Source organism: Indicator indicator, chromosome 10 (assembly GCF_027791375.1).
Source record: "Indicator indicator isolate 239-I01 chromosome 10, UM_Iind_1.1, whole genome shotgun sequence".
Taxonomy (NCBI): domain Eukaryota; kingdom Metazoa; phylum Chordata; class Aves; order Piciformes; family Indicatoridae; genus Indicator; species Indicator indicator.
This window is the reverse complement of record NC_072019.1, coordinates 6,087,821-6,109,727: the sequence shown is the minus strand read 5'-3', so window position 1 is coordinate 6,109,727 and position 21,907 is coordinate 6,087,821. Positions and strand designations below refer to the sequence as shown.

General features: G+C 37.3%; 1 protein-coding gene across 4 annotated transcripts in view; it reads right to left on the bottom strand.

The window, feature by feature from the left end:
• COL11A1 (collagen type XI alpha 1 chain) overlaps nucleotides 1-21,907 on the bottom strand; it is a 128,049-nt gene that overhangs the window by 90,455 nt on the left and 15,687 nt on the right. For all 4 annotated transcript variants that reach the window (XM_054384208.1, XM_054384210.1, XM_054384207.1 and 1 more), the window contains exons 3-5: nucleotides 20,239-20,452; nucleotides 17,822-17,984; nucleotides 5,676-5,804 (exon numbers count right to left, since the gene is read on the bottom strand). In XM_054384208.1, the coding sequence (XP_054240183.1) occupies nucleotides 5,676-5,804; nucleotides 17,822-17,984; nucleotides 20,239-20,452 (506 nt within the window). The remainder of the gene's footprint in view (nucleotides 1-5,675; nucleotides 5,805-17,821; nucleotides 17,985-20,238; nucleotides 20,453-21,907) is intronic.

The window sequence follows — 21,907 nt, the reverse complement described above, 5'->3', positions numbered from 1 at the left end:
TCAGACAAGTAGAGATAGTGACATAACCCACTCAATTTGAGGCCTTAACAAACCTTGAGAAAAATGCCTTCATGTTTTGTCTGCTACTATTTCTGCGTGTAAAAGCCATGCTATCATCTCAGGCCTTGCTATTAGCTTACAGAAACTTGGGAGTTCACAGAAATCTGTCATTGTTGCACTGCTAGTGAAATGAAAGAGAATAAGTAGATTCTTTAAAATACAGCAGAAAGCATCTAGAATTTCAAAATTAATTAATGCAAATGAAAAAGTAACTTCTGCCACTTTTAAAATTAGTCAAGACTACTAACTACCAAGAAATCCAATCAGGAAATAAAAGCAAGCATGACAGAGATTAAGAGTGTAGTTGAAGACAGCATTATTTGTTTTGTTCATAATATACAAAAGGAAGGTATTACTGGTGAGGAATGAAGCCAGAGGATCAAGAAGCTATAACGAGATTTAAAGGGGCATTCAGCTCAAGGATCATTCTGATGATCCCTCTATGGGTACAGACTTAGCTAAGTGCAAAATACACCTACCACAGCTGTGCAGTGTTACTTCACTCCTGCTCAAAGAACTGTCTATGAAAGTTTGCCTAAACTCTGTTACTGCCAGATGATGGGATGGGGATAGAGGCAATAGTGGTGAAATTCACCATGTGTTCACAGTATCTGCAGAACAGATACAACTGTCTTAACTTCTCCAGTGATTTCCCATCCATATCAAAAAAATTCATTCAAAATTCTATCATCAACTTGGAGAATAGCTCGAACTTAGCAAAAGGTGTCATCTAAGAGACATCAGGTAACATGCACTTCAAAGGGGATGCAATTGTCTGCTGGTTTTCTTTCTTCTCTTGTACAACCACCAATAGTTACAGGACAGGCCTTCTTGTAATGAATATTGCATATGGCTGTTTCCTTACAAATGAAAGGAAGAACAAAATCTGCTGGTTCTTGATGGGACAAAATCTTTCCACTATGACCTCATGCTTTCTTTACCAGAGTGATTATATTACACTACCAGATCATCATGCAATTCCAATTAAAGAGATGAACTGTTTTCTTCATCAAATGAATCTCAGAAGTAGAAGATTAACAGCATGCAAGGCCTATTTCAGCTGTGGAATGCTTTAAATATTCTGAAAACAGCCTTTCTTTGAAAATGGATTCTTCAGCTCCCCACACTCTAAAAACCTACCACACAATTCCAAGATGTAAATTTTTGCAATTTTTGCTTTACCTTTCCAAATTACAAGGAACTAACAATTTAAATCCTAAACTGAAAAACTGTCATAAGCTCAATTTTTCCATTAATTAAATATTATGCTAAATCGTCTAGCTAGCTAAAGAGTCAGAGATAACTTTGAGCCATTCTAGGCCTATTAACAGCTTACAAAATTCAATGAAATAAAGGATGGTAAGCAAAATAAATGGTAGTAGATGGTAAAAGGATGTTAAAAGATTTAAAGGATGGCCTCTTCTACCAGATAGTCCTTATGTTGTCCTTAAAAGTGATAAAAACAAGAATATAAGAGCAAAACATTTAGCTTCCAAAGACAGCCTCTAAGAACAAGACACTTGAAGTTCTTTATTATGATAATTGAGTAAAGAAAAAGTCTCCATATCTATACAAAGACGGCTAGGAAGACTACTGTTTTTAACACCTGCTAAGTCAGCTAGCTAGCTTTTAGGTCACCTCACTTGAAATCCAGACATGATGACACTTCAGAAAATACTCTCCCTAACATCAAGGAAGGCGAAGACTAGCTAGGTCTTTCCTTGCTCTGTCTTCTGTGAGCTTACCAAGCATAAGTGATTGAACTGGAATGGAACTTCATACATTTTCATTTATAGTAGAAAGGATTTGGAAAACAAGACAGAGACCAAACTATTCCCAAGAAATTTGTTAGGTGTGCTTTTTTCTTAGGAAAAGTAACCATAATAATTTTAGAATATTATTTCATCCCCACATTTTATTCTTAAACCCTAATTATGAAACAGTGATTACTGAACTAATCTTAAAGCTCAGTATAAAAAAAATCAACTCTGAAAAGAACAGCAAAATAGAACATAAAGCTTAAACAATATCAACAAAGTAGAAGCCCCTGTTCTTCCAAAGACACTTTTCAGCCAAATGGCCAGCTGGCCACGATGTTCACAAGTCCTGCAAAGTATCAATGGCAAGCACCAGTGGTTCCATAGTAGTTCATCCTATCACTTAATTCTAAGATTCAGTGAGTTACTATGGAGCCACTGGTGTTAGTGATTCAGATACACTGCAAGGTTCACAAAGTTAGCATATTGTTAACAATAAGACTCTGTAAAACTCTGTGATGGAAGAATAACAATCTGGTACTGAAAACTCTCATTTCTTACTGATTTTCTCTCCCTTGCTTCCCACTGTTTCATTTGTTTGCAGCAATTTGTCCCTTTGTCTGCTTTGTGAAAAACTCTCCAAAGTTTGCAGGCCATAGGAAGATTTTACATGGTCAAACAACTGCGACACTAGGCTGAAAAATGCTAATGCACTGTCAGAATTACCTTGTAAAGCCCTTGGCTAGTTTGTTCTCCACTTAATTCTCTTCATCCAAAAGCTGTTTAATTGTACCAAATGTTCTGAACTCTCTGGCAATCCTTTTCTGACATAAGACACTTCATGAATATATTTCAGGATACAATACACTCCACACTCCTTAAAAGATCTGTCAGCATCTTCCCTGCTGTAAATCAAGCACAGGGACTCTGACAGTTGTGCTCACCAAGTAATACTTCAGGTTGGTCCACTTGGAAGGACTTTCTCTTCCTTGCCATATTCAAATTTGAACACTTTCTCTAGTCAGATGCCCTTTCTTTTTCCTCCAGAAGCAATCATAGATTCAGCACAATTTTTAAAGCAACTTCTAGGCAATACTGGGTTTGGTACAAAATACAGCGTGCAGGTCCAAAGATTATATCTTGAAGTCCTTAGATCACCCCTACCTAACCTCCTATAAGAAGGGAGAGGTGATGGAAGAGGAACCAGGAGGCTGACCTCGGTTAGGTAGTGGAACAAGACAGTGATCAGAATAGCACAGCTAAGTAAACCTGCAGAAAAGGGTAGAACTTGAGCTATGTCCTCCCTTTTTAGGCTGGATAGGTCTATGGCTTTATGCACAGCTTGCTGTTTTTCTGAATACCATTGTGAGATGCTTGATTCTTCCTGAGCTTTATTTAGGGTTGTCTGAGCACTTAATTCAGGGATGAAGGGACCTTGCACGTGAAAAGTAGGCACTGAAATCCTCTCTGCTGCATCACCCAAACCACTATGTGAATCTGATGCTAAGGTAAAATGAGAATGCAACAAGAAAAAGTAAATCTCAATGTAGTGCTTAAGGTAATTATATTTTTTCTATTTTAATTCCCTATTTAATTTTGCAATCAGCAGTTTAGAAAAATCAGCTTTGTTGCCTTCTGGAACTTCATCTAGTGCCTAAATAACACTTTTCTTTTTTTCATTTATTTCCCTAAAATGAATTGCCTGTGTGATTCAACAGTCTGCATTTCAGCAGATAATAAAATAGCCTGCTTTAACAAGCTGCTTTTTTATCACTTAGCAGACAATTGTACAATTTTGGCCACTCCAGTTGGGCATTTCCTCTACTGCATATTCATCACACTGGCAGCATTGCTGATGTAATTATTTCAGATGACTTTACACAACATGTTAAAGAGATTCATTGACTTGGCTGGGAGTATTTATACAAAGGTACACACTAACTCTGGTATAGCAACAAGGAAATTGTGTCTTAGCTCAGCAAACAAAACAATCACCACTCAAAACAATACATTGAAGCAAATGGAATTGGCAGTTACCTGTTTTTTAATGATTTTAGCTCTTTTCAACTATTTTCAAATTCCTTTTAAAATCTTACATTACAAATTAGAAATGTTTACTTTAGTTTTTTCTCTATAGATAATTACACAAACTCTATGTGTTATCATAGGACAAAAAACCCCAGGCCTTAGAAAAGCACATTACAAACCCCTAAGAGCAATTTTGCAATGGCTACTGACGGTAACAATATTTGCTGATTACAGTTGCAGCTGCATTAGGCTATGGATGAGCTCTACTCAGGATGCTCAAGGAGAACAGTGCCAATTGTTTGATTTGATGTCCCTGCTCTCTGCAGGGGAGTTGGACTAGATAACCTTCGGAGGTCCCTTCCAACACAAACTATTCTATGATTCTATGGCTCTTTTTCTTTGTTTAGTGGCCACAAATCGTTTTCAATACACGTTCAACATATAAATGGGAATTCTTTATGATCACCATGTAACTACATATGCCATGAGGATGATTAGGGGACTTGAGCATCTCCCCTATGGAGAGAGACTGAAATCCCTTGGGCTATTTAGTCTGGAGAAGAGAAGACTGAGAGGAGATCTGACCAATGTGTACAAATATCTGAGGGGTGGGTGTCAAGTGGAGGGGGCCAGGCTCTTTTCAGTGGTTCACAGTGATAAGACAAGGAACAATGGGTTCAAACTAGAACATAGAAGATTTCACCTCAACATGAGGAGAAACTTCTTTACAGTGAGGGTGACAGAGCACTGGAACAGGCTGCCCAGGGGGCTGGTGGAGTCTCCTTCACTGGAGACTTTCAAAACTCACCTGGATGTGTTCCTGTGTGGACTACCCTAAGTGATCCTGCTCTGGCAGGGGGGCTGGACCTGATGATCTCTTGAGGTCCCTTCCAACCTCTGATATACTGTGATACTGTGATACACATAGGTTTTACAGTTATGATAAAGTTTGGTGGGGTTGTTTTTGTCTACAAATGAGTGCTGTCAACTGATGCTACTGTTAAACACCTTTGGTACAGTATAAGCATAATATTTGACAGCAGGAGATTTAACTAATCAACATCATGGAGGGAATTAAACCCCTGGGCTATTTTATTCATATTCTACATCCTTTAGAAACACTGAATTACATTCTAACAATTCACCAGTAGCCATTGTCAATAATTGAGCACAAATATTCTTTTTCTTCATTTGGAGTAGATTTTGAATTTATAATCTGATCCCAGCTAATTTCTGTGAGCTCCAAGCCTTTTCCACATGCATTACACTAAAGGACAGGAGCCATCTTTGCGCCATCACTGGTGGCCAGAAGCAAGCGTCTCTAAGCCACTTTAAGTCCTGGGAGTTTACAGTACTCCCAACGTAGAGCATTTAAAATAATTAGATATATTCCTCTTCGTCATAGAGACTAAGAGGTGATTCTAACAACCTTTTCCTCACAAAAATCAGTTAGATCAGTTTATTAGACTGACTACTTTTTAGTCTTATTTCAAAGCAGAAAAGCACTAGGCTATTCAAGCCTTCCAGATCTTCACACAGGAAACACAAAAAGAATCAGAGTGGTAAATCACATTGCAGTAAAGCCCAACAAATAGGGACAACTAAACTAACTCATACTACTATCATTTTTGAAGGATTTTGAAGAACTACAGTTTTAATTCTTTGACTATGTTGGTTATTCAAATATCAGTGTGACAGCTTCCTTCAGCCAACTTCCTTCATACCTAGAACAACACTTAGCTATTTAGCTGAAAATGCTCCTTGGGTAACTGGTAACAAGCACGACCACTACCGTACAATAGATCTAATAACACATGCTTCATTACTCACCTCGTCAACTTGAGGATCTTGGGCCTGAGCAGCATTGGGCACTGGGGAACCACAGTCAGGGCTGTAATGCTCACAATAATCATATGCAGCTCTGGGGTCAGCTATAATCAGCAGCTGCTGGATTTCACCCTGCAGGAAAACATATGCAGATTAAATAACAAAACCAAAAATGATCTACAGTTCATCAGAAGTACATAGTTTTCATTCAGAAAACAAACTAGGTATGTAGTACTTAGATAATACAGCAACATTTATGGTTATGTCTACTTCATTTCTGCTGCCATTATGAAAACATCTCAACTATTCTTCACAATGCAAATTAGTCACAGAATCAGAGAATGGCAGGGGTCGGAAGGACCCTCTGGGGATGACCTAGTCCAGCTCTGCTGCTAAAGCAGGTTCACCCAAATGCAAAGCATCGTGCCCAGGACTCCAGAGAAGGAGACTCCACACCATCTTTGAGCGGTCTGTTCCATAATACTGAAACGACTAGGTGCAAATTCTGGCTTAAAGTGTCTGATTGGAAAAGCAGAGGGTGGGAAGGTGTAACTTCAGCTCTGTCATTTTAATGCTGTTTGTTTGCTTCCTCACTGGGAACCAGTCTAAATTCCTAAGATTTAATTCAGAGCACTTCCTAATACCAGCATGCAGCTCAGCATGCAAGTGATCAACAGCCTAATTCTGAGAATTTGCATCACATCTGTACTCCCAGTGAAGGGACAAAATGAAATAAACAAGATTGTACCAGACACAGTTATTGGAATAAATAATTAAGTAAGCACTATGTAAATACACACTACAGAATGCATCGAAATCAAGATGGTATTTTCACCTCTATTCCCATATACAATGCATAAAAACAACACCACAGTCTAGAGCCCCACTATTCTGGAAAATAAAAATGGCTCTGCTGAGATCTCCTGCAGAGACCTTGCATGTTTATCATCTTCCACAGAAAGCTGTCCAGTATCCAGTGTACTTCCTAATACAGTGGTACTGGCTAGGGAGCACCAGGCTGCCAACATTTCCACTATAAATTCCCTCAGTCAGAAGTTTCTTATGCTGTCATATAAATAAGGTTTTTTGAAAACTGGCATATGTCCTTGGGCAAAACCCACTAACTTCAGTTTCTTGCTGTTTCCCCCAAAGGGGGGGTGGGGGGGATTTTAAAGCTTTGATGTACTTCTAATGTAATTTTATTCTGTTTTTACCAAGATTGGAAACAAAGGAATAGTTTGGTTAGCACACCTGTGCATATTTTGTCTTTAAAGAGAAAATATCATTACTGATGGAACTCTACAGATGGGAAAATTCATAATAATGTTCTCCTTCCCAAATGGTTTCACATCTCTCAGAAGAGTAGCCTTTAACAAATTAACCAAATGGGAAGAGTATTAAGTAGTAAAGAGTAATTTGTAATGCTCCCTCCTTTCAAAAAGAAAAAAATCACAGAAAGAAGCAAAAATGCCTCAAAGTGAAAAAATATCTAACAAATCTAAAAACCTTCTGCAATTTTCCTAGTGCTATGATTTTTTTTTGCTCACTTAATTAAGATATTAAATACCTCATTTCATAATACATATATACTACAAATCCAGACTTTACAATACTCTCATTTTACTCTACAGGCTTATGTGCATCTCAGATTAATTTAGAGTTGGAATATATTTCTTAAGTTTCTTCAACTGCCAGTGGTTCCGGACTATCTCTTTATTTTCCTTAGTTCAATAATGCTTCCTGATTTGGAAATCTTTCTATAAAACCTGCTACGCATCAGAGAAACTCCCCCTTTGATTCCTCATGATTCTCTCAAGAGTTTGACTGCTCTGAGAGGTTTTGTGCAGTTAGCCCAGGCTAGGCATTCCCCATCTCCAGCAAAATGTTTCCAAAGTGCTCTGCCCTTCCTCCTTCACCAGCCAAGTTGAAACTAAGTGAGGTAGAGAAATAAGTTAAGAGAGAATTAGCAGCTGAAAGACAACAGAGGTGACTTTTTTGGAGCAACCATTAGAGACGCATGTGTAGAACTCCTGTCCTCAGCCCATTGTGCTCTGTTCATTGTCTTGCTCTATGCCCCTGAATGTGGCTTTCTGAGATGCCCATACAAATCACCGTGTATACAGCTGTGACAGCTGGCGTGAGTAATGCCAAAACTGCTGTTTTGGGCATGATACACTAAGAGATCCCAGCATGGGGACAGCTTGCTTTGCTCTCATCTTGAGTGCCATGGAACTTTGGCACTGGGTTTTGTCAAATTGTGTGTTTTCAAGAAGCACTCAGCATGCTGTTACCACTTGGCTTAGGTGTCCCTAAATTAGTTAAAGATGTTCCTGACCCATTAACTGAATTTCCCAGCCCAGTCTGTTAGCCTGCCATGGGTCCACACAGAAGGAGGCCCTTAGAAGTCTTCACAGTATACAAAATTTGCTCCTGGCTATTGACGTGAGTTTGCCAAGGAACTGACTGATTTTACATTTGGAATCTCAGATGTTAATATTCCTCTTTTTCCTTCAACATCTGCTATAAAAATATCTCCAGTAAATTATTTGGTTTCTTTTTCTAAGTTTTTTATTTGTTTGTTTGTTTATGCTTTTCTAACTTAGCTAATTAAATGGTTTCTTTCAATATGTGATGTATTGGCAGTGCTATTTCCCTAGTCAGTGAAGTGCTTTTATTTCAGATCAGGTCAATCATCACAGCACATGAAATTCCAAATACTGTGGACTTCATGATGATGATTTAGTTATCATTCTAAGGTATTTGTTGAACAAATTAGGTTGTCTCTCTGTGAGAATTTTTCAAACACATTACTTCATTTTTACCTGCTTGGCTTTGTGAGACTGAAATTGAATTGTACAAAGTTCTTTGTGAATAAACTAAAAACGATTAACTTGGCCTGCAGTCTACTTAACTTCACAGCCTGCAGTCACAAATCAGGCACTTAGTGACCTGCACAAGTCCAGAGACCTATAAACGAAAATATGGTTAAATGGGGCCACAGATTATTAACAATTCTAATAGCTGGGATCTGAAACAACACAGATATCTAAACATTTATGCATATGTGCATAATGTTATTACAGGAAAATTGCAGGAAACAAGGAAGTCTCACAAGACAGAATGATGAAAGGAGGACAAGGAGAGCAAAGATGGGGAAGGAGATGGGAGAACAGAGTAAAATTTGTAAATACACCTGATCGTCCTTGAAATACTCTGAAAAATTCACAGAGTTAAAAAAAGTCTATATAGATTATCCTATTTCCTTCTCCATGAAACGGTCATGAGCACCTTTGTTGGGGAAAACTGCTCGGGCAATTTAAAAGCTGATAGATGATATTTAAGTGTGTTACACAAATCAAATGTTGGATGTCTTGGCTGAGCCAGTCCTCCACCGATCATTTGATGTCAGAGATGCCTCTACAACTACCTGAAAGAGATTGTGGTGAGGTGGGGATTGGTCTCTTCTCCCTAGTATCAGGTGATAGAATGAGAGGAAATGGCCTGGAACTGTGCCAGGGAAGACTGAGATTGGATATTAGGAAAAATTTCTTTATGGAAAGAATGGTCAGGCACTGGAACAGGCTGCCCAGGGAGGTGGTGGAGTCACTGTCCCTGGAGGTGTTCAAGAAACGTGAACATGACACTTTAGGACACGGTTAGGCTGACGGTTGGACTCAATGATCTTAGAGGTCTTTTCCAACTGAAACAGTTCTACATTCTATTATTCTATAAGTGGGATGACTGAAGGCAGAGAACTTGGGAGGCGTCAGAGAGATGTACACAGTTGATTTTTCATTATATTACTTGTAACAATGAGCATGCTTAACTTGCCCCCCAAAGTTCCAAAAGCCTATTTAGCAGTCAAGGAGAAAAATCTGCTGCCTTATAACAATCTTTTATCCTGGATAACACTTAATACAATGTATTTTAAACAGTGATTATCAGATATTAAACATATTAGGGATGATAAAGCTGAAGGGTAGGTCTCTGCCTTAGTTGCCCACAGGTGAAGGGGAACATCCAGCAAGGTACTCAAGGATTAAGCATATAAGTACTGCTTGCAAGTAAAATGGATCCATTTGGAGTCATAATATTTAGTTTGGACGCTAAGTACTTTGTTGAAATAGACACTAAGTTGTTAAAGCCAACACATAACTTACAAAGTCAATGCAGAATTGAATAATTCATTACAACACGCAATAAAAGCAGTTAAAAGTTTATGAACTTTTAATTCCTCTGTATTTTGGGAAGGTGTTCATAATTTAAATCAGAGGCTTTTGAATCAGCTTCATGGCTGTATGATAAAAGCTGCCTGAAAATCATAAAATATCTTGCCCACCAATTATGCCAAGCTCCCAAACATGGTACAGGAAGATTACTTCTGTAGCACTGTCCTAAAAGCTACTTGACCAAATAAACTGTGTTTGGCAGAACTCTCCAACACTTTGCAAAGCAGCTAGTTAGATCTGAGGAAACATTCACCTCTTCTGCAGCACGACACAGCAAACATGGAGAACCAGGCTACAGAGCTACAAGAACATGCTCAAGTCATTTGAATGCTTGCCTAGTGGAGCAGCTCTGCAGACATTCACTCAAACTAACTGTTCTACAGCCAGGAATACTCCAGCTAGCAAGGATAAGTTTGTGGTGAATTTGGTCACTGAAAATTCCTCTGTGAATCTCACAGGCATTCCACAGGGACACAGCAGGGTAAGAAATGTTATGGCTATGTACACTTCCAGGATGTTGAAAAACACTCCTCACAAAGTAGTACTGCACAAGGTGGGGTATCTCCCTTGAAAACATGGCCTCTTGATGTGAAAATAGCTTGCCTCACTGAAAAATAAAGTACCGACTAACGAAACAAAGGAAACACAGATCGAATTTGCAGGAAAGCAGCAGACCACCAAGTTGTCTTTCCAATTGTACTGATTTTCTCTTGATGTAATGATTGCCTTAGTTAGCCTCATGGCACTAATAGTTATATTTCATTCCACCTTTTTAGAACCCTTCTAATATTCCACAGCAGAAACAGGAACAAGAAAATCTCAATTTAGATATGGTACCAGATTCTCTTAATGACATAAATCACTGAGGGCATGAGAAGTAAGGAATGAATTCTTTTATCATTAGAAGCAATAGATGTTAATGGCTTAATTGTGATTTCATAGAAAGTCTTAGATACTCTCTTGAAACATTCTCTTTTCCTTTTACCTATGTAATCTGACTAATGCTTTCTACATATGGTGTATTAGAGAACAACCACCATGAAACAGTCCATTTACAACCTATTTATCAGCTAAAAGCTTCTAGCATTGATAAAAATCATCTCTACTATCACCTGCTGGCACTGTTGAAAAGGCAAATGTAAGGGCACTGTATGAAGGAATTGGTGCTAAAATGACTTTTTTCCTAGTATTTAAAATTTTATGGCCCAGTTCCTCAGTTCCACATGAATCTGACAGGTGAGTTGTACAGAGATTTTTGGGGCATCTCTTTCACAAGAATCTTAATGAAACAATAACCATGCCAGGTACAAGTGACATTTGTCCAAGGAATAGCAGGTAATTATTACTTGAGAACCTCTGCAGGATGCTCTCCACAGAAGCAAACTTCACAAATTATTTAAAACATTAAACAAACCTCAAGCATTTCTAACAAGAAGTTATCTTGGTAGTTGCATAACCAGGATGCTATGCAACAATATGACTGGGTGAGAGTCAAGAACTTCAGCTGCAGTTTTTTACTGTAAACATACAAGATTTTTAAGAATTATTTCATTAGGAGAAAGTTCATTGCCCTATTGCCAGCTTGACACAAACGGAAAAATAATGGCAATTACATAAATGTCTGATTTATATATTAGAGGTTTAGAAAAACTTTCCACAACTAGAGTGGAAGGGTAAGAGTTAGCAAAACACCATCCTTCTGATTCACATTCTGCATAAAATGAGTCTCTCTTATGTGCTTATTAGGATAACTGGATTTTAAAGATGACTACCTAAATGGTGATAACAGCATAACAAAACCAGTGCTAGGCATTATGGCAGCTCCAGAGAAAAACATCAGTATCCTTCACTTTCAGATGAGGGCTCAAGTATTGCAAGGTGGACTCTTCAGTAAATCAGCAGAAACCCTAATCTATGTATTAAGTACCAGCTTTCTTCAATTAGTTATGTGACAATACAACTATACACTCCAAAGAAAAGTCTAGACAGCCTGGATATTATTACTATAGAATTTAGAAAAACCTGCTGCAGAATTCATTTAACCTTCCTGCAAAGATTTGAGGGACTGAAGAATTCCAGAGCCCTTTAATATAATATTCCATAACCCAGGCCCATTGCACAATATAGCTAGAGAAAGATATTTAGAGACTGCCAGACTGAAGCACTGTAAAAGCAATAAATTGTGAAAGCAGAATTCGGTGCAGGTCAAAGTTTCCACTGAAATCAGTGTCTTCTTGATTCTCTCAAACTTCATGCCTATAGGAGTATGATTCAGCTTGGTTAAGAAATAGGTTGATATATCAATTATAATTTTTAACCTCCAAAACAGCTTTTCACAGACCAAACTTTACTGCAGTTCTCTGCTGGGAGATCAGATTTCACTGCAATGCCTGTAGCTAGAGCAGGTGTCCATAGCACACACACACACACGCACACACACTCACATTTGTGTGACCAAGCACATTCTGTTTTCCTGGTAAAGACCTACAAAGGTGCTACCTTATCACTTACTTTGGAAATCTCATTTACAGATGATGCCTAAAATGTCTATGTATCACACACAATATCAAACGATCCTATCTATAAAATTTTCTGGAGCTGATGTAACAGGTAACATTTTTCTGAGCCCAGGCCGTTAATTTGAAATGCAGCTACAAACAGCTTAATTAAATAAGCATTCCTTTGTTTCCTGGGAATATTCCTTGAAAATGAACTTGAACTCTTAATGAGTTACCAGAGCTTTGATTTTTTTTCTCCCCTCTTTCAGCTTTCAAAAATAAGGAAGAGAAACAAGGTAAACAGAACATAAGTGTGGAAGTACTATAGGAAAAAAACAAAATCAACTATTGTTTCAGATTAAAAACAAAAAACAACAATCAACAAAAACCCAATAAAAAGCCCAATATAAAGCTTTTTTAGGCAGTTCTGGTTTTTTACTAGGTGCCTCCAAACTGGCCAAATTGTTTGCTTTGCTTTACATTGTTTTATTTTTGCAAAATAATTTGTAGAATTGTTTGCTGGGTCTTTTTTCCTCCCAATGCTAGAAGCTGGTCACTTCTGTGGTATTGATAGCTAGAAGGTCACTTCTAACTATTTTTGTCTGGAACCTATTGCATTTTTTTTTTTTTTTTGCTTGTTTCCATGTCATTGATGTCAAACATTAATTTTTGGTCTAACTGACACTAAATGTTTAGTTGAGTCACTAGAAATTACTACAGGTGATGAACACATCACAGGAATCATTTTGGCAGTGTCTACATTAGATAGCAGTGCAGCTCAACAGGACAGTATGAAACAGAAGATACTGATGACAGACACACTATTCACATGACATGCCTTTGAGGGAGTTTTAGTTTTGTCTAGTTTCCCTATTCTGTTTCAGCTGTACAGCAATTTTGGTGTGTCAGTAAAAGCTCCACCCATTCTGCTACTGCTGCCTTCTGCAGGGATTATGCACACAGGTGAATGGCCTTTCTGCACTTGCACATTTGGACTCTCCAAATCACTCTATCTTCAATCACTCATTCAAGCTTTTTAAAGGAATTCTATGTTCTACATAAACATGTGAATGGTTTTTTTTCCCCCCCATGAAAACAGTTTCATGCATAGTACCAAAACCTAAACTCTCTATTCATCAGGATTACTGCAAGGACTTAATCTCGTAAACTGTGTGCAGTTAAAGCTTTTTGTAGGTTTTAAATGAGAGTCTTCCGTACATCAGGTTTTGTCTTGTTACAATTCATAGTACAATGCCTAAAAAAATCATTGCATCAGTCTGACGTGGGGAATTTTGAAGGAAAAATTTCCATATAAGGAAATATCTACATAAAGATTGCTAGTTAAATAATTATAAAATACTTATTATAAAAAGCTTTTATTGTTCACACTAACAGCACTAAATGAGGAGTGACAAATCCTTAAAGCTGGCAAAGAATAAAAAGATCCCTGCTATTTATCGAACATTCAACTACAAACATATTTCCATGGACACAACTAAAAATTATTTTTCTAGCTTCCATGAATAATAAGTTTCTAGAGAGCATCATTTTCCTATTTTAAGACACACCGACAGCTTATAAGTTGCTTTGTATGCACTTCATGCTTGCTTGTATTCAATATCTTGCTTGTGACATCTATTATTTTCACATTAACTGAGCACAATGCTGTACAATCTCAGATTAGCACTGATATTCAGGAATAAGCAGCAGGTAATTCCACAATAGAATTTCCTCATATAAAGAACTCTGTCTCCCCACAAGATCTGGAAAATACTTGAGAGATTTTTTGTCTTGCTTTTAAATTTAAAGCAGAAGGTCATTCTGAAATCACTCCTGGAAATGCTTCTTAGCTTTAGCACCAGTGGGTAAACTTACCAAGGCACATTACGTTTGTTGAATATACAGAAATAGCAAATTAGGTAGTCATTTATCATGCTCTTAGGACATTAATCACTATGTACATACAGGTTCAGCATTTCCACATTTTGAAATTCCATTAAGTTTAAGGAGACTAAAGAGTCACCATTCCTATGATCAAATCACTGGTTTGCTATGACTACAGCCATCATTATTACCCAGGATAGCGCAGCCACTGTAATGCACCGATAACAGATTAATCCATCTGACACTCTGCTCTGAATTCCAACAGGTCACAATACACTTCGGTGTATTTTTTTCGTGTGTTTCTGACATGTAAGCTAATAAAGGCATCACAAGTGCCATGGCAAGTCTGCCTTACACAGTTTTAAGTCTTAAACACTTCAACTTAATGTTATGACTAAAGAAGTTCATGTATAGAATTTCCTGCGCATAGAACAAGACACGTTGTGTTCCTTGTTTGTTCAGCCTGTTGTGGTCTCAAGATACAGCAGGGTTCACAACACAGAAATACTACCTAGGAGAGCCATGGAACCACCAAACATCACTATGTGCTACCATAGATTATATAAACAGAACATTTAAGACACAACCAAGAGACTCTTAAGGAGAAGACATATTTCAGGGAACAGCCGCAAATTGCAGCACCAGCAACAGCTAAGGGATGGGCAAAATCTTTTCAATGAGATACAAAGAACACTGGGTGGAAAGGGTGAGGCAAAATTAGTATGTTTTGCTTGGCCAGACTTTGGCACAGTACTTTGTTTAAACTTTGAGGGACATTGTAATTGCCTATTTTCAACACATAATTTTCTAGCTGAAGATTCAAATCACAGGACGTAAGTATAAATGTACCCATGGTGGCTGCACAGTGAAAGAGAAAGCAGAAACCTATCCTGAAAGAAAAGCTTGTAAGCGTCTCATTGAAATAAGAGACTTCAGACAAAGGCTAACTCCTCAGCAATGACAAGAACAGCCTTACAAGCATGTGACTGATTACTCTGAACAAAGTTAATTAAGTGGGGAATATAGAGATGTACAGTGATATCACAGAGGGTAGAAATGTTGCTGTTCTAAGTGCTGAATGGTAAAGTCAGTCTGTAAACTGACTTCACAGACAGCAGGACGATTTCTTTTGTGAGTTCAGAGTAATTTCTCTTCCTGGTGGGTCTCAGGTGGAACTGAAGGACTGACTTGCCCCATCATTGTAGGAGATTTCAGCAAACAATTGATCATTAGCTTCCTTTTTCATCTTTCAGCGCATGATAAATCACCCAGAGAAAAGCAGCTTTATTGAAGTTGTTCTAACAAACGCTGTTAAAGTTATATCCTCATGCCTGTGTTGGCATCCCCTAAGCTTAACTTTGAGAAAAATGTAGTTATTTTGGGGGTTCTTCAATTAATCTGCTCATTGGATTTTTAAGTACCAATTTCAATTTGCTACATATGTCTTCATCCAACCTTACTGACTCTTCCAACAGTTGCTAATCAAAAAATAATTGCCTTCTACCACTTCCCTTCTCATCTCTTCTTCCTCTGTGGGGCTTGAAAGCATGGAAGGAATTGTATATACAACTGCCAAAGTTAAGGATGGAGGAAACTATCATTGAGAAGGGACTGCTACTGTAGGAATTATTTTGCCTTAAAATAATTACTCATTGTCATGACTCAAAGTTTCGTCTTTCTTTCTGAGTCACTAATAACCTTTGTGACAAGCGGGAAATTTTCAGAGCTACCTTTTTTTTTTTTTTTTTTTTTTTTTTTACCCCTTAGGTAGCCTATGCTCCTTCTATATTTCTCCATGTACAGTCTTAGTCCTCTCTAACAAAAAAATTTTGGAGGATTTAATATTTAAAGCTGTTTAAAATATAGAGAACAGCCCCATCTGGATGCACTCCTGTGTGACCTGTGCTAGATTAGATGGTCCTGCTCTGCCAGAGGGGTTGGAACCAAAGATCTCCAGGTGATCTTCCAATGCCTAACATCCTGTGATCCTGTGAATAGTCAGCTTCAGAGGTGGAAGACCCCTAGCATGCTTCTTCTTTATTGAACATATTACTTAATGCAAATGATTAAAACAAGTATCTCCTGATTTTCCAACAGTTACGTATAATTTTTCAGCACCTCTGAAAATGGAGACAGGCCTTTTTATTTAGCAATTGCACTGAATAATGGAAACCAAACACCAATGTTTATTGTGCACTTCTCTCTTTGACAACTTTTTAAAAAGTTACAAATTTTGCAAGAACCAACCAGGGCCTTCTGCCTTAGTTTCCATTAGAATCTAACATCACTTATGCCAAGCTAACAGTTTATCAACTTCTATTGCGTTTTTTTACTAATTTTCCTTCCTCACATCTATTAATATTGCATGGATTTTGCCAAATACATATATTGTGGCACTTGGTTTCTGTCCTAAGAGAGAAATACAAATTGAAAATAATTATCCCATGTGGAGACCAAAACTCCTGGACCTGTTCCACAAAAGACATCTATGGAATTCATCTTCAAATAGAAAATAATGTCCCTCAGATGTGCAAACTACACTGGGGATTACAGGCAATTAGGCTCCAAATACCAAGTATATCACACTGGTTGGTCCATTGAATTATCCCAGAATTCTCCCCATTCAAAACTCTCAGGTTTTGTCATGCCCATGGAAATGAAAGATAACAATGCCACAGCATTGCACTTTATATTCATACTTCCCCTCTTGATGCCCATGCAGTTTCTCAAGTACGTGCTCTGCTTAAAGCTGGGATTACAACTCTGGACTTTTATGGAGGACAGATGTTCTGCATATGAAATACATTAACTATTGATCCTTATTTTCTTATTTTTCAGTTTTAATTGAAATTTGACAGGTTTGACTGTTGCAAAATAATACTATAAAAGAAACTCAGTACTGTAAATTTAAAGAAGTTTCATGACTAGCCTGTAAAAATAATCATTGACATAAAGGATTCTACCTAGAAAGGCCTCATGATTGGCAGTCACATACTTCCTAAAAGGCAGTTTCACCCTTCCTATATGTACTTCTTGGCCAGTAAATGATGGAAACATATATGTCTGTATTGCCAAAGTATGTTCCAGTTACTGGAAAGAGTAATAAGTGGGATAAACAATATAATGGATTCATATTACACAGAAAACATTCCAGTTCCTTCTCCCCCTCTCTCAGATACTCTTAGCATGCACAATTATCTGTAAATGTTTAAGAGAGACAGAAATAAAATGTTTCAGTACCATTCTATGACCTTTCCAAGATAATTCTCCTAAATATCTCAGATATCTCCATATTAGGCATAAAGACAAGAAAAGCAAGCCCATTCCAGATACAACATCACCTAAAAGACAGAAGAACGTGTCACATCTTCCAACCGAGACACGTCTTCGTCTTCCTTCTCTTCCATTTCATCCTAGCCTAACAGGTTCCATCAATTGCAGCTTCTACATTCTACCAGCTTTTGTCCCTTTTTTTTTCCCCGATTTGCATGATGTACTCAAATCCACACAAAATCATTTAATCAGTATTGGTTTTTACCTCAAAAACTTCTTCATCCAGAATCCTAGTTCCAAAGACAGTGATGCCATTGGTGTCCACAACTGTCTTGTCACTTCTTGGAAGTGGTTTTGTAGTTTTTTTGTTACAGTCAACAATCATTGTAACACTTTTTTTCTCCACACTAATAGCTACTCGATGCCACCTATTACAGAAAAAAAACACACCCAAATATAATTCCACTGTAATTTATGTTTCTAAAACTAGATCACTATATCCTTCTCAAGAGAGTCTACTGCAGATAAAATTTTTTAAATCTCTATTTCTTTCCTTATTTCATACATACAAATGTACACAGTATCTTGTTTGTTCACCACATAACTTCTGTCCCTTAGTAAAAAGGCATCTGATTCATAGCTCATTGTGAATATTCTGTATAAGGTGAAGTTCAAGCTGACTTTCTACTGCTTTTTCTTTGTTATCAATCACCAAAATTTTACCCTGTTTGTTTCCTTATTTGAATGTATCCCACAGCTATAAACATTTTTCAAAGGTATACAACAGTTGCAACATCCATGCTTTTCCAGATACAAATGTTTACAAATGCTTGCCAATATTCCTGGAACAATAGCTTTGCCTACATAAATATTCACCCAAAAAGTCAATGGAATGATTCAGAATACTGCCAAATTTTATTTTAAAGACATTTGAGAGTACAGTTTTGTTCAATTTGCTCAAGTATACTATGTTCTTTATGAGACACTATTATCAGGAGAGATTGTATTAATTCAGTGACCCTCTCTGCTATGACAACTTAAACATCTAAGAGCAAGAGCAGGCCACTGTGTAAACTAACATGGAGCAAAACATCAAAGAATCTTTGACAAAGTGTCAGAGTATGTCATATTAGTGACTGGTAAGATGAAGACTGGAATCAAATTAGTTTAGTTGGCATTTGTGGCACTAGGGTTGCCTAAATCAGAGAGACAGCTTAGATCACTGTTACAAAGAGCTTCTGTATATCAAAAGGAACACCTCAAAGCTAATGGGATCTGACTGCTAAACAGTATCACTGAGCCAGAACTCTAATTCCATGTTTTCTCTGGAACGTGGTTAAACATGATCATTATAAAAGCAAACTGTGCATGCATCCTCAGGCACATTACATGGTTTACACTTTAAAAATATATAGCTCATTTTGAAATGAAGATTGTTGTCCTAGATCCTTCATAAAATAGCTGAGTCAGAAGAAAATTGTCAGTCTATATTTTGAAAGCATGTAGAAGCTGAAAGCATGAAATCATAGCTCACTGTAGATAGGCTTGACTCCAGTGATTTAGAATTTTTACAGTCTCACTGCAGGAAATGGTACCAAATCAAGTTCATTTTGATTTCTTCCCCAGTTTCTCTATATTTTGAGTGAAATTTCAAAATCCATGTCAAAACTTTGTTATTTAGAGTAAGTAAATAGAAAAAAAAAAGGAAAAAAAAAGAAAAGAAAAAAGTTTGCTGCTTTGTTTTATCATTCCTGCTTAGGAAATGCATCAGGTTTAGGTTTCATGGTATAATTCCATTAATTCCATTACTAATAATACAAGGGCTAGCAGACATATTTTGCCCTTCCTTCTCTACTGATTTGTTTCCTTTTGCTTTAATGAAACTGAATTCTGCGTATCTCTGAAGGCTGTGGCTTCACTTCCCGGACTGCAACATAATGAATAAAAAGCAACTGAAAAGATGAATGGCCATTTACAAGCACTAGAATGACATTCCCAAAGAATGACTGCTTGTCTACAAAGGGAAAAGGTACAAAAAAATAACAACTGCATTAACAACACCTGCAAACTAGGTGTCTGAAATTGTCTTTACTGAGGGTACATCTTAAGTCCTTGCAAGCACTTCAGATTAATTGCCCATCTTCATCTTCCTTGATTTCCTTATATACAGGCATCTTAAACCATCTCATTTATCCAGTGATCCCGTTCAGTATAGGAGAAATTCTATGCTGGGTTGCCAACTTGTCTTCACTTTGCCGACTGCCTTCAAATGCTCAAGACAGCCCATCTAGTGAGACAATTCCTTGAGTCTTTTTGAAAGCAGATTCTTTCTATATTGCACAGGGAGAATCTTCATAGGTAAACTTTTGGTGGGTTTAACTTCTATGACTATGTCTTTGGTGGAGAATCTTCGTAGGTAAACTTTCAGTGGGTTTAACTTCTATGCCTATTTCATCACTCTTGAGTAACAGAAATAGTAGTAAGAAAGGTGGTTTGGCTTTATTTGTAGCTGTATACACCATCTGATGCAGAACCTATATTCTGCTGCAAAGCTTTGCTAACTGTGCCACAGTAGTCCAACTTGCTGGATACTGTGTTATTAATTTATTTAAATATTTATGATAAAGATCATAATCTATGCAGTGGTCTGTGGTATTTTTCATATTAAAATTTTACACTTACTTGCCATCAGCAATGTTGACTGTTCTGAAAAGAGGATAGTCTTCCGGGGCAGGTTTTCCATTTTGGTCTTCAAACAAGAACACAGGGGATCTACCAACTTCAACACCAACTTGCTGAATTCCTTGCTCATTGTAGACAGACAAGAGGAATGACTGGATCCCTTTTTTAGGTTTTACTGTCATTACTATTGAAAAATCTTCTGGAAAATTTCCACCTGTAAACAAAGTTATATAGAGAGTTGCAAACTCAGAAAAGATGAATCCACTCTTTAAAAGTTTCCATTTTTGCATAAGGATCCTGCACACAAACTGATGGGCTTTGTGACTCTCAAAAATGAATACATAACAAACAAAACAAAAAAAAAAAAAAAAAAAAATCACACCAGGAAAATTTTTCATCCCTTTTTTTTTCTGGCCTTGCCAGGATATCTTGTAAGGCTATTGTTAATCTATGCAATAATACAATACATGTGAGATCTGTGACAGTTTCTCTTGCCTTTTTTTCTACTCATCTTCTTTTCAGCAATCTTCTAATTTAGAAGCATGCATATTAGAAATAATTGTAAAAGTAAATCAAATACTTGAAAACTTGTTCTCTATTGGTATAGTTCTATTTGAACAATAACCAAAAATAACAAAAATAACTGAAGGGAAAATTGCAAGAATCTTTGTATATATCTGAGCTGCCACTCCTGTCATTCCTGTGTGGTTTTGTAAAGGATAACTGAAACCATACGAACAAACAGTACAAGAAGAATCTAGGCAGTTAGCTTTACGATTACATGATACCTTCTGGTCAGTGACAATGCCTACTATATTCTGGGAAGCTGGCAAATATTGTTAGATCCATTTCTAGAAGATGGATATATTGATGCTCCCTCCTTTTGCCAATCCTATCTCCCTTTCAGCTGCAGTGGCTGAGATACCTATGCTTCCTGATGAGTTGCAGGAGTTGGAGGGAAGCAAGCATAGATGCATTACAGCTTTTATCGGTTAGGTCAAATGATGTCTCACACCTTGGTCTTATCTTGCATCCTCTGTAGTCTTTCCACTCCTACAGAGCACCAAGGAAAATGGATGAGATCACTCAGGTATCTTTAAGAATAATCTGAAAATAAGAATTTCCTGTAGTGGGGAAGGGATGCCTATTGTGCAAGATTGGAAAGGCAGTAATTGCCATAATCACGTCCAACCCTTTTTCTTTGTCTCCTGCACATAGAAGTGTTACAACAGATTGGCAAAATCAAGCAAATTCATAGCAGTTGTAAAACAGAAGCTGAAAGTACCTAAACTGAGGCAGTCAAAGGCTATAGAAATGTAGATGTCAGCCAACAACATGAGGTACTTATTTGTTCTGGCATTCAAGAATCATATAAATAGTTGTTACTACAGCTGCCAAATCTCCACTTTATGCTACAACTTGATTCATGAAAAAGTGCAAGTCAATCCAAACTCTCAGCCTTCCAGCTCTAGATTCCCTGGTTTTCATTTAACAGAAGGTGCTTCTACTGTTCTAAACTTTAAAAACTATTCCAGTTTAATCTTCTGTCCAATTTATTTGAATGTTCATTTAAAGTATTTTGTTGTACCACTTGGCTTCAATGACACACATTCTAAAACTCAGAATATAAAGGTGTCCATTTATTAGACTGCAGCTTGAGTAGCTTTTA